General features: G+C 46.9%; 1 protein-coding gene across 3 annotated transcripts in view; it reads right to left on the reverse strand.

Moving 5' to 3' along the window:
• TFAP2D (transcription factor AP-2 delta) overlaps positions 1 to 6,614 on the reverse strand; it is a 49,049-nt gene extending 42,435 nt beyond the window's left edge. Inside the window, exons 1-3 of one of the 3 annotated variants that reach the window (XM_054291746.1) lie at positions 6,566 to 6,614; positions 5,128 to 5,625; positions 1,542 to 1,602 (exon numbers count right to left, since the gene is read on the reverse strand). In XM_054291746.1, the coding sequence (XP_054147721.1) occupies positions 1,542 to 1,602; positions 5,128 to 5,625; positions 6,566 to 6,604 (598 nt within the window). In that variant the 5' untranslated portion in view covers positions 6,605 to 6,614. Of the gene's footprint in view, positions 1 to 1,541; positions 1,603 to 5,127; positions 5,758 to 6,022; positions 6,088 to 6,565 lie in introns of those variants that run through there. The other 2 variants (XM_054291747.1, XM_054291745.1) reach the window with 2 other exon arrangements.
• Between the last annotated feature and the right edge of the window lie 6,045 nt (positions 6,615 to 12,659).

Raw genomic sequence — 12,659 nt, forward strand, 5'->3', positions numbered from 1 at the left:
CCCAGCTGACGGGGACTCTGCCTGCCTCTCTTTCAGCTAACGATCTCCGCTTCTCGGAGGTCACCTCTCGGATCAAACCCGAAAGAATTATCCCTCTTCCTAGGCATAATTACCCCTCTTCCTAGGGATAATTAGAACACGCTGAAACCCGAGACACAAGGACTTGGGCGGGCGCAGCTCGAGTGGGGCAGGAGTTTGCAATCCCTCTCCCCAGTGTCCCGCCAGCGCTGCCCAAGGAGGGGACAGCGGGCTTGGTTGGAGTCCCCGCCGTGTCCCCGTCCCCGAGGCGGGGCCGGGCGGGGCGCGGCGGGACCCCGGAACCGGGAACAGGGAGCGGGGACACGGGAGACGGGAGCCGAGAGCCGGGAACCGGGAGCCGAGAGCGGGGAGCGGGGAACGGAGAGCTGGGAGACGGGAGCCGGGAGCTGTCCCTTCAGCACCACCGCCACAGCGCCGCCGCCTCCCGCCCGCCGCTCCTCCGCCCGCTCCGCCAACTCCGGGACCAGCTCCGGGCGAGCCGGGGCAGGGACAGAGCCCCGAGCAAAGCCCCCAGCCCCGGGACAGTCCTGAGAGCCCGCTCCCCATCCCCGCCCACCGGGGTGAGCGAGGGGTGAAGAACCATCAAAAACCATCCCGCAAGCGTGCGGGATTGGTGTTCATGCAATGAACGATTTTGTTGCGGTGGGACTAAAGTTTGTCTGGGGAAGTGGCGGCTGAAAGCAGCGCCCTGACACAATAGTATCACGTCAGTCAAAATATCTCCTAGGTATCTGTTTTTCGTCATGAATAAGGGGAGAATAGCACAAGAAAATGAGCATTGTGAGAGGCTGAGTCGCCAAGTGTGCTCTCCTCGGCTGCGTTAGGTGGTTTATATCGGGAGTGAAAGGATGTGTTTAAGCTTGTAAGGAAAATGTGTTCCTACGTTAGGCCTTTAGAGCAGTGTTGTTTCTCTTCAGGGTAAATGACGGTAATAACAAACTTCCCGGGACATTCAAATTCCGCAAATTCTGTAGAGACGTGCGCTTAACACGAGTTCCAAACCTCTCCTCTAACTTTGATGTTCGATATTTACACTGACAGATGGTTATCAAATGAAGTGACACTCAAAAGCGAGTTCCACACCGGTCTGCAGCGCTACTGAAACCACATTTCCCAAAAAACTCCTTTTTTTTTTTTTTTTTTTTTCCTCACACGAGATCAAACTACCGACTTAACAGCCCGGCGCCAGGGAACACGTTTCTCAAACTATCAGGGATCATCCCGATTAAACGCGGGATGTTACACCGAGTCAGGAAAACTCTGAATTCAGAGGGAGTATCTGAGAGCTACCGAGGAGCAGATCGTTTGTAAAGTGCAAATGGACTGTGAAATGCGAAGTGCTCTAAGAGAGTTTGAAATTACTTCTGACAAACGGCAAATTACCACTTTTTCGGCAGTAAATCCAAACTACGCCAAACAGTGGGGGAGGGAAAGGCAGGGAGAGATGGAAAGGGATGTGTGTATACAAAAACTGATAGACGCAAGTATTTGTAACCTCTTACCTCTTCTTATCACACCTCCTTGCCCGTTGAGTACAAGTCCACACTGGGCCTCCACTGAGCTCTTAAGTAATGAGGGGAAAACAAGGAAAGAAAGGAAAGAAAGAAATCAGACACAGAAACCCTCAGAGAGATCACACGGCTTTTGCTTTGTTACATGACTCGCCCAGGAACAATAGTTAAGGTGAACTGGAAAAACACAGTTACTCTCAGAGAACCCAAGTGAAATCCCCCCTCCATCCTGCCATCTGCCCCTACTCCACCAAACGCAGAAAAATTTTCCTTTCATTGCCACTTAAACACGAATTTATCCCGAACTGGCAACTTAGACGGGCAGTTACATAGCAGGAAACACAGACAAACACGTACTTTTGAGACAAGTGTATTCCCGCTCGACAGTTGCACACGCAAAGCTAAAAATGTACTTTTCTGGTTTTGTATGTTTAGCGGTATATTTATATTCGGGCACAGCTAAACTCAGATGTGTTTTGGGACACGCATCCACCGACTTAGAAAGTGCGCACAGAAGTAGACAAAGAGCACAAACAACAGATGACCCATTGGGCTTTGCCGGCTCCAAAGAGTCGCGAGGGTGCTGTAACAATGCGTGTGTCCGCACATAGGTGGGGATGAATATGCATCTGTGTGCGCACACACACAGGCACCCATGTGTGAGCGAGGGGTGAAGAACCATCAAAAAACCTGCCTAGGGCTTCTGGTGCACGTCCGAAGAGATCTCACTTCTTTATTCTCCTGTTACAAGGCTGATTATTTGGGGATCTTCGCCCTCCTTAATAAATATTTTTATTGGAGTGATAAAAGACTTGAAAGGGTTGGGTTTTCTTTGGGTTTTTCCTTATGTTGGGGTTAAAAAAACACAACAAACCAAACCTAAATCTTTGCCCAGTGGAAATGTGTTAAAGACGCATTTTCCTCTACAAACAAACGAGGTATTGGACATGAAAGAGGCCTTTAAGGGTGTTAACCTATTCAACAGCCCGTGAAGAGTTAAGTAAATGCGGAGAGAGTCGGTGCATAATAAAAACCCCACTTTACAAAACAATCTTTACAGTCCTGGCTCTCTCCCCCACTTTCACCATATTGGCCCTGGCCCTGTAAGACCTTCCTTTTCAAGGCCCTTTTTTATTTTAAGTGTTCTGCCTTAAAGTGATTATGAAATCAATATGAAAAAAACTTGGCGACTGAGCATAAATTAAAGCGGTGATGGGAAAAGGTGTGACAGTTTTCTTTGTTGCCCATGGAAAATCTTTTTAGGGCACTGAAAGATGCCACTCCAGCTCCAAGACTGTTTGCATCTGTTAGGCTGACTTAAACCGCCCTCGAAACTATTGGACATTCACTTAAAATTCTGTGCAGGGAAAAGTATATTTACATTTGTTGCATTTGAAATGAGGCATATGCTGATGAACGTTTTAAAAAGAAAGACTAAGGAGAAAGGGATAGACTGGTTAGAGCACAATTTTTGGTTTAAAAGTATTTCTGTGCAGTCCTGCTTCTGCTCGCCACCAAAACGGTTCCCTCTACACCCGCAGTGATATTCACCAGAGTCCAAATTTGTTCTGAATCATCCAGGTCCTAACGACAAATACTAATATTTTCAACTTCTCACACTCAGGCTTTTTGGTACCTCTGCACACTCCCTCTTGTGTTCGGAAAAAGAGGGAGGAGGAAAAAATAAAGAAGAGATTAAGTACAAAGACCTAAGCATTTTATTTGATAATAAGTTGTGATCGAAAATTTAATATTTTCCAAAGGAAAGCTGTTGATTTTCTTCTTCGTTAAATAAATAAAAAGAGACTGTGCCTCTAGCAGCTTAACCAACCTTTTTTTTTTTTTTTTTTTTTTTTTTTTTTTTTTTTTTTAAGAAGGGAAACATGTTGTTTGGTCGGATGACATTGCATAAATGACCAGTTGAATGGCACTAAGTCGAAAATTGGATAAACTATGGTGCTTTTTTGCCCGGGACTTAGGCATTGTCTGCTGTCTTGCAAACGTTCCTAATCCCCTCTTTTGAAAAATACAAGGCTTTGTGCCTGCCAAAGAAAAAAAATTTGTACAGATACAAAAAAATCAGCAGCAGACGTGGTTATAAAAAGGAGTAAATAGGTTTTAGTTGGGGTTGAGCAGTGAATGGCAGATTTTTTTGTTTTTAGGGGGGTAACATAAGGAGATCCTTGTGAAAAATGTAAACAAAAAAAATGGCCAGAGAAGACAAAATTATATAGTGAATTTTTGCGGAGAAAACTAGGTTTAAATAGCTAGGTTTTCTACATCTGACGTATAAAGATAACATTATTTGTTTGTGGGTTTATTTTCCTCCTAGAAAAAAAAAAATTGTTTTACCTGATATATATTGTTTGGATTATTTTTTCGTGCTTTGATTTGAAGGAAAGAAAATAAACCTTCTGCATTTTGCAAATTTCGAATTGATTTTTTTCCCCACAAGCCCTTGACCGCTACATGTTTTTGGGAAGTCCACCACGGGCAGCTTTGTATGCCAGGGAGCGAGGTGTGGGGGAAAAGTGAGTGCAGTAAATACGGTCCCGTTTGTCTCGCCCTGCTGATGGGGAAACCCTCCGTTCCTCAGCTCATCGGGGGAAGGAAGGTTTGCTTTTGATTTGGGGCACATTTCGGAATGGAGGTTAGACACAGGATGACGTTCTTTTCAATTTTGGAAACCAATTTCATTTAAGCAACCGGCTCAATTTGGCGGAGGTGAATTTTTAGCGCGTGGGAAAGGATTTCTGAGCGGATAAATCTGAGTTTTTGATACACAGAAATAAAATTTTTTAGATAGGTCCAGGTGCCGGTTAGGGTGGAGTGGATGAATGATTAGATAGACAGACAGATGAATTTAGCTTTATCTGTTTTATCTCTCACCCTATTAACACCTAGATCGGATATAGCGAGGCATTTTTATCATTCTGACTTTTTTTCTGACGAACATTTGCTCCCGTTTATCCCTTTCCACCCTCATATCTCGGAAGGTTTGCCTTTGCAGGTCTGTCGGAAAGCAGATTTATTTCCTGCCCTGCCTTTTTTCTCTTTTCCTGCTCCCTGCCTTCCTTAAATCATTTGCCTGCTCTGTCGCTGGAAAGTGCTCCTTGCGCCGAAAGAGAGGAAAAGTTTAGGAAAAGCAAGAAGCAAGGAGATGGGTTTGCTCTGGTTTGGTTTGGGTTCCGTGTGACTGGGTGAGGAAGTGTGACACGCACGCTCACCCCGAGATCTCCGGGGGACCCCCACGGTCTCAGCCACCACAGACACGCAACCCACGCTGCAAAGGCAGGCGCGAGGTTGTTTTTACTAAATTTGTTTATTTGGCCGAAGAAGACCACTTGTTTGGTTGATTTTTTTTTTCTTTTTTCTTTCCCCTTTCACATATTTTTTTCCTTGCTGCTACTAATGTGGAAGGGACGGGCGCCGGACCGGGTTTGGGATGAATCTTCCCTCCTTTGTATGAGCTATTCCGAGCAGAGGAAAATGGGGGTGGGGGTGGGGGTGGTGGGGGGGTCCAGGATAGGGGGAGGGGAGGGGAAGGCACCTCGAAAGGAGATCGCATGCTATTTACCTGCAAATCGTCTGCTCCCGAGGCTGCAAGCCCGAGGCTTGGTCCTGGCAGGAGTCTTTGATCTGGATGCATCCCATATTGGGATCCATGGCTCATAAGAGACAGGTCGTGGCGGCGGTAAGCATCTAAGCACCCCAGCTCTCTCCTCTGCTCGTCCAAGCAGGAGGACTTGAGTGCCCGCGCATTGTGCAGGTTGATAAAATCAGTGGGTTCTCCATGGTGGATCTGCTGGTAATATTGCTGGGAGTGGTGGAGAGAGTTCAAGGAGTAAGCGTCGGGGTTGACTGCCGGGTGACTGTGTTGGAACTCGTAGTGGAAGGACTGGTGGTGCAGTGGGGTGTACTGGTGGTTAGTGGAGAAGTACGGGGAAGCGAACTCGGTGCCCGTGGTAGAGTAAGTGAGAGGAGATGAGGAGGAATAGGCGACGGTCGAGTTGGCCACAGACTCCAGGCATCCAAGCTGCATCAAACGGTAACTGTTTGATCCGTCATGACGTATCTGAAAGGAAGAAGTGAAAAGAAGACCCCAAAACTGGAGGTTTGTCATTGAAAACCCCGGGTACCGTTCTTCCAAGCACGCTGTCCTGCATAGCTTCTCCCCCTGCAGAAGCGTCTAAGCCTGCGAGCGGCAACCCCAGCAACAAAAGATCTTTTCCTACCTTGGGCTGGTGCCATAAAGGTCTGTTCAAAAAATCATAAACAGCCCAGCCTGCCCTTAATACTGTCAAGCAAAAGGAATCCACGCACTGAAATAAAAACTATCTATCTATCTATCTATCTATCTATCTATCCATCTATTCATTCATCTATCCATCCATCTATCCATCCACCTCCTGATCACAGCTGTAATATCTGGGGCTGACACAAAAAAAAAGTCATCAAACAGAGGAAACTACCGAGAATACACACAAGTCCCGTCCCTATGTTGCAGCGTTACACATTGAGAAAGCTTTGCCGCCTGCTTGCCTTCCTTTCTTCCTTCCTTCCTTCCCTTCTTTTTTTTTTTTTTGAACCCCTATTTTTCTTTCTTTTTAAAATAACGAATCAGATCCAAAATTCCCCCCCTCTTTTCCCTGCGTTTCGAAAGAAAGGAGAGTCCTGCTTTTTAGCGAGAACTCCCCATTCCTGGCGAGCTGGTGGTGATTTCTCTCCACTTCATTATATTATTAGGGGTATTATTCTGATTTTCGTTCTGGCAACGGTTTTAACGTGGTAATGAGTTGCCCTTGCTGGCGACAGATGTCATAACGAATTTTCTCTCTATACTTCTTTAAGTTATCTCTGAAGCCGGATTATAATTAAACGTAACGGTCCAATATGGATTTTAAAAAAATGGAAACAACCACACAGGCACATACACACACACACAGATGCACACACACATCCACACACACGCGCGCACTCTCACACACACACACACTCTCACACACACAAAATACCTCTGCATCGTGGACGAGACCTGGAAAGGTAGTTGACATTTTTTGGTTCTCCGAAAAAAAAAAAAAAAAAAAAAAAAAAGAAGAGGAAAAAACCCCCAACTCTGGATAAAACTCCCCTCTCCAAATTTAAGAAAAAAAAAAAAAAAAAAGGAAAAAATTGAAAAATCCAAAGTTCATGTATTTCCCCAATTTTTTTTAGAAAAAATCTCTACAGACAGAGAGAATTTGCAATGTATCTGCATAGATCAGATCTCTCGCTTTTCCATGCACCTCCTTAAAAACCTGTAGGAACAAAATTTTCCCTCTGCACAAAAGCTGCTCCCTGGATCAGATTTTGTACTTGCTGGGTATTTCTTTGGCTGATGTCGTAGGTCCCTTGGTAATATAGAAGTTTTGAAAATTAAGCATCAGCACTGAGAACTGGGAGGACAATAGATAGAGGAGCTTCATCCCAGGAGACAAGGAATAAATATTGTATCTTCGCCTAATAAGGAACTGTAGGTTCTTTCAACATTTTTATACAATTTTTCCTCCACTCTTTAGAATGCTTTTTCTTACCCAGGCTAATATGGGAACTAATCTGATCGAAGGGGGTATTTTGTGTACATTTTATTGGGAAGACATAAAGCTAATATATACAAATATATATTATTAAACCATCCTTTTCAATAGGTAAGTGCTCCTTCCTGTTGATTATACTGCTTCTAAATACTGACCAGAATCTAAGATTGCACATTTGTATGTGTGTCTGTTTAAGTGTATTTTTTTTCCTAAATGAAAGCTATGTGGTTTGTTTTGGTTTGGGTTTGTATTTTTTTTTTTTTTACCCTTTCATTTACATCGAATTTAAGTCCACCCCACACTCCAACCTGCTTTTAAAGCTGCCTAATATGTTATCTTACAGGCTTCTTTAAATAGCATTTTCAAACATAAAACTAGGGTGAGACCACAAAGTATCACTGCAGTGACATATGATATTATGGAATTATACATAAAATACATATAGATCTACGGAATTACATCTGTAACAGGCGAAAGAAAAACAGGGACAGGGGACGTAAGAGCTAAAGACCACTGATAGCTGGCTCGACATTTCCAAGTGCCGATATATTTTGGAGATGGGAACGCACGGAGGCTGCGTAGCCCTGGGTGGCAAAGCTGAAGGGGGTACGTGATTTATTTATTTAGTGACACGGGTCCGAGGAGCCGCCACGCTCGGGGAATGAGTCCTGCGTGCCTGCTCGGCGCCCCCTGCTCCTGTGGCCCCAGGTAGCGGCTCCGCAGCCCCGCAGTGATGCGGGCTCCGCCCGGGGAGCGCCGGGGGCGCCGCCCGCTGCCGGGCGAGCCCGGGGTGCCGGGGGGGCTCACACACCCTGCGCGAAGATGCCAGCCCAAATGGCATTTCCCGACGGGGAGGCTCTGCTGATGGCTAGCTTCCACCCGAGATAAGCCCGGAGATAGGAGAGGGTGTAACTTGCTTTTAATTGCCATTTAATTTGGGTCGCGTTTAAGCGTTTAAGCTGCGAAGGTGTCTTAATAATAAGCCGGAGGCAAAGAGGCATGTGGCTCGCTGCCTTGCTCTTTCCTCTTTATTTATTTATTTTTTTTTTTTTTTTAAGGTCCAGGTTTTGGGAGGGTTTATTGGTATCTTTTCATGCAGGCTAACAGGAGCTGTCACTCAGCCCTCTTTTCTTCCTACAAATGGACAAAGGCACACGACTGGAATGGAAATGCATTGTCTGAGATGGGAAAGTGCGGGTATCCCGGCGGGCGGGGGGGCAGCGGGAACACATCACACCTCTCCAGAGCAATGCTGGGGAGAGGGGCTCCAGCCGAGCCCCGAGCCCCGCCCGGCCCAGGGGGAAAGGAGGGAAGGAGGGAAGGAGGGAAGGAAGGAAGGAAGGAAGGAAGGAAGGAAGGAAGGAAGGAAGGAAGGAAGGAAGGAAGGAAGGAAGGAAGGAGGGAGGGAGGGAGGGAGGGAGGGAGGGAAGGAAGGAAGGAAGGAAGGAAGGAAGGAAGGAAGGAAGGAAGGAAGGAAGGAAGGAAGGAATTGCTTTTTTCTTCTCATTTGCTTCTCCTACAGTTCTAATACTGCTAATGGAACACAAATATTTGTCCCCAATATATAATTGAAAAAAAATCCAGAATTTTCTCCAAGTTCAGATTTTGTTTGATCTTTTCAAGATTTCGTTACTTGAGAGAATTGAAAAAAGCCACAGGACAAACTCCACCCTATTGATGTTAACCAACTTTGCCCTTTCCAACACCTCTTCGGAGTGTGGAGAGCGCACTGGAATCAGCCACACCAGCCTTGATCAGGGAGGCTTAGACCTCACAAAAAAAGTTAACACACCTTGAACGCACCTTCCCGATGGAGGGAGAGGCAGGAGAGGCATTCCTTCCCTTCGAGAAGGAAGACAAACACCCTCCCAAACACTCATGGCAGAGCGCTCCGCAGCTCTGTTGACTTTGGTCATTTGCACTGTGCCACTTCAGTCCCGTCTATGTGGTTTGGTTTTGTTCTGAGAATGGATGAGAAGAGATTTTCCTCCACGTGGCCAAGCAAGCCCGGCTCAGAGCATGAGCGGGGCTCAGACAGCACAGAGGGGACGGGGACAGGACGGTGCGACGGCGGCAGGGGCGGCGCGGAGCGCACCGAGCCCGGCCCTGTCGCCATCCCCGAGCCGTGGCCGGGGGCGCTCCCCATCACCCTCGTTCCCCAGCGAGTCACCCCCGAAACACTGGCTCCTTTACGCACTCATTTATTTTATTTTCAGGAAACCCCGGCTGTGAGAGAGCGATGTGGGGACAGATCCCCTTCCTTTCTGTGCCGTGCGTGCCGCGGTGCGGGCATCGCCCCGCAGGACGCGCCCGGCGCAAGGGCCGGCGCCTTCCCAGCGCCTTCCCGGTGCCTTCCCAGCGCTCTGCCCGAGCTGCCAGGAGATGCCCCCGCTGCAGGAGATGAGTTTTGCCCGAGATCTTCCCCCGTCCCGACCCCTGCCCCCTCCGTGCTCCCTTCCCACGCACACGCAGCCCAGCCGAGCCCACGCCACGCTCCCCGCCAGCCCGGAGCCCAACTTCGTTTCAAACAACAACAAAGCCTCCAAAATGGTTTTGTTTGGAGGAAAGTTTATAAGAAACCCGGCTTGCCAGATGCACGTTACTGGTCAGTTCCATCTGTTAGCTTCGTTTACAGACCCTAGAAAAAAATCATATAGACCGTTTGCGCTTTTAACTCCCCCCAATCCAATTAATAACGCGAGTCAAACTGCAAAGCACTTATTAATTGCTCCCAAAGAAAAATCTTTCAGGAAAGTTAATTGGGAGCTTTCTGGTTTTCCAACCAGCGCTATGAACAGAGCAGACAGACTTTGCCTTGAGTTTCATTGTGGCTGAGCACGTTGTTTATCCCTTGCCTAAAGTTTGGTTCTGCTTCTGAGCTACAGATATTTTTTATATTATAATTTAAATTTTTTTTAAGGACTGTGGAAAAATCGGACTGGGCTGGGAAGGGTGGGGATTTCGAGGGGAAAAAGCGCCAAACACACAAGAAAATTAAAAGTTTCTCTCTGGGATCTTCTCACTTCCCCTGATTCATTGAAGTGTGCAAAGTGTCTGGTGCTGCTGCGGGGACACAGTCTGGGCTCGACGTCTGGCTGCTGCAGGAGAGCAACTCCCGAGACTCACAGAGCTCTCTCACCTCCTGCTTGTCTTACAAACGTTTCCCAGCATTTAGGAGCCTGAAATCACAATTTCCCTTAATTGCTCCATCCTGCTTTAGCTCCTGCGTTTTGCTGGTCATGCAGTAATCGTTAAATTTATTCTTAATTAAGAGTCTTCCACTGAAAGTCACCAAAACTTGGTCTTGCTGGACCTAAACTTCTGATGATTTTTACAGGGGTTTCTTGTATCTGAATGAGACCAGAGAGTAGTTAAACCATCACAGGGAGCTGGAGTCAGCAGTGCTGGGGTGTTCATCAGCCAGAAAGGGTTTTTTGCTGTCCATCGCCTTTGTCCTCTGCAGTTCCTAAAATTTGAGGGCTTGGAGCTTTGGGAATGCTCAGCTGACCCAAAAGAAAAGCAGCCCTGAGGTCAATTTTATTCATGCCTGGGTGCTGGCCATTTTTTGCAGACCTACTGCTGTTGACCCTAGATTATGCCAGTAGATCAGAGCATGGCGCTTATAACACCAAGGCTGTGAGTTTGATCCCTATAAGGGCCATTCTTTTCTTATCTCTTTTTCCTCTGCATTGAACTCCTCCCTCTTGTCTGGCAGAGGGGCTGAACTTGATCATGGCGCTCTCTGTGCTGAGCCTCACTACCCCATCTCCCTTCTCTGAACTTCACAGGAGGGGAAAGCCCTGGGACAGCCCAGACTGCTGCAGGTGGGAAGGAGGGAGCTGGTGACTCCCCTCCACACACACCCACAGATTTCCCACCTGCATTTCCAAGCAAACCTGTTTGTGTTAGAGAGATGTGCTTTTTTTCCTGTTTCCCTTTAAGAACCATTATTTTTAGGACCCAAATTACATTACATTGCTTTTCCTCTGCCAAGGAGAATGATTTCATATTGGAGTTCACTGGTGTAGCTATGGGCAATGGAAATGGGGAGTTTTGAAGTGGTTTTCTTCAAGCCTCAAGACAAAACACGTCCTGCAATAGATTTTTCCCTGCCCTCTGGACACAGCTTACAAATCCACCACCATGTTTCCTCCTCCTCCAAATTTCTATTCTGCATCACCACGACAGCTGAAAAGCAATATTTTGGGACTGAAAATGCATTTGCAAACAATTAAAATGCTGTGAAAATATTATTAAAAAATTAAAGAGTATATCTGGTGTCTTTAGTAATTTCTTTGATGGCAGCAAGGTTTCTTGCTTGTTGAGGCTTTAGTGAAGACTTGAGAGCAGCTGTATTTCAAGCCAGGTGTTACTCAGAGAAAATGCAAAGGGTGAGGTGAGGTGGCTTCAAAGGTGCCAGTATTGATCAATATTGCCTGGCTGTAAACCAGACCATTGCTCATTTGCCGTGAATGTCATTCACACCATTCCATGCAAGGATCAGGAGGGCAGAATTTGTGGCCACTGGATTGCAACCTGACTTTCCAGGTATTTGGTGACAGTGGTAAGGGTGGTCCATTGACTGCCTGTCAGTGAGAGACCCCTTTCCATTCATTTTACTGGTTCACTTCTCCCATCCTCATCTTCCTTAGTCTCTTTCTTCCTTGCTGTCTGCTGCCTGTTGCCATCCAAGCAGAGCTGTGAGCCCCTCAGTTCCTATTTCTTGTGCTAAGAGTCCTGATGTTGTGACTTTTTAAATTCTGCTTCCAGCCCCCTCCCACAGAACCACAATTTTACTTTCATGGAGCTGCTCCTCATGCTTATCCTCTTCACTCGTCTGATCTTGTGGTCATTGAATTTCTCCCTCTCTGGGGGTTTTCCCACAGCTCCCTGAGCTGCTAAGTCCCCCATCCCATCTGTCTTTGCTCTCCAGCCAGACCCCAAGAAAACAGCTCCTCTTGGCTTAGGCTTGTCGAGGTGTGGAGATCCTCCTGGGGCCTCTGCCTAGGGCCCCTTTTTGGAAGGCTCCTAGGGCTGTACCTGCTCCATAGAGGCCTCTCCACCTGGTTCTCCTTTCCAACAGCCTCTGGTGTATCCTGGTCTTACACACACTCCTGCTTTAAGGCATTTATTTTGTCACCACTGTTTTGTTACCAAGCTGTCTACCCACCTTCCCTCCCTCCTCTAGGCACCTGCAACAAGAAAAACAGGCTGCCTCCACTCTTCCCCCTTTTGGGATTTCCCCCCTTTCAATCTTCACACAACACTGGTTTTGCCAGTGCCTTTTACTGCCATGTTCCTAATTTCTTTCAGCATCTCTCCTGCATCCCTTAGGGGGGTAACATGCCGACTGTCTGTGGCAGCTGTCCTCGCTCCAGTTCTGCAAATACGGAGACAAAGAAAAGCCTCCCTTCCTCCTTCCAGCTTTCCCTTGAAAGCAAACACTACTTCTTCTGTCAAGTGCTCTTGCCATCCCTTAGAAGCAGTTTTTATTTCCCAGTGACCTCTTCTGTACTTGAAGAATGTCCTATTA

The sequence above is a fragment of the Melozone crissalis genome, unplaced genomic scaffold, assembly GCF_028551555.1.
Source record: "Melozone crissalis strain CALT ecotype California unplaced genomic scaffold, PUWL_Pcris_2 ptg000106l_1, whole genome shotgun sequence".
NCBI lineage: Eukaryota > Metazoa > Chordata > Aves > Passeriformes > Passerellidae > Melozone > Melozone crissalis.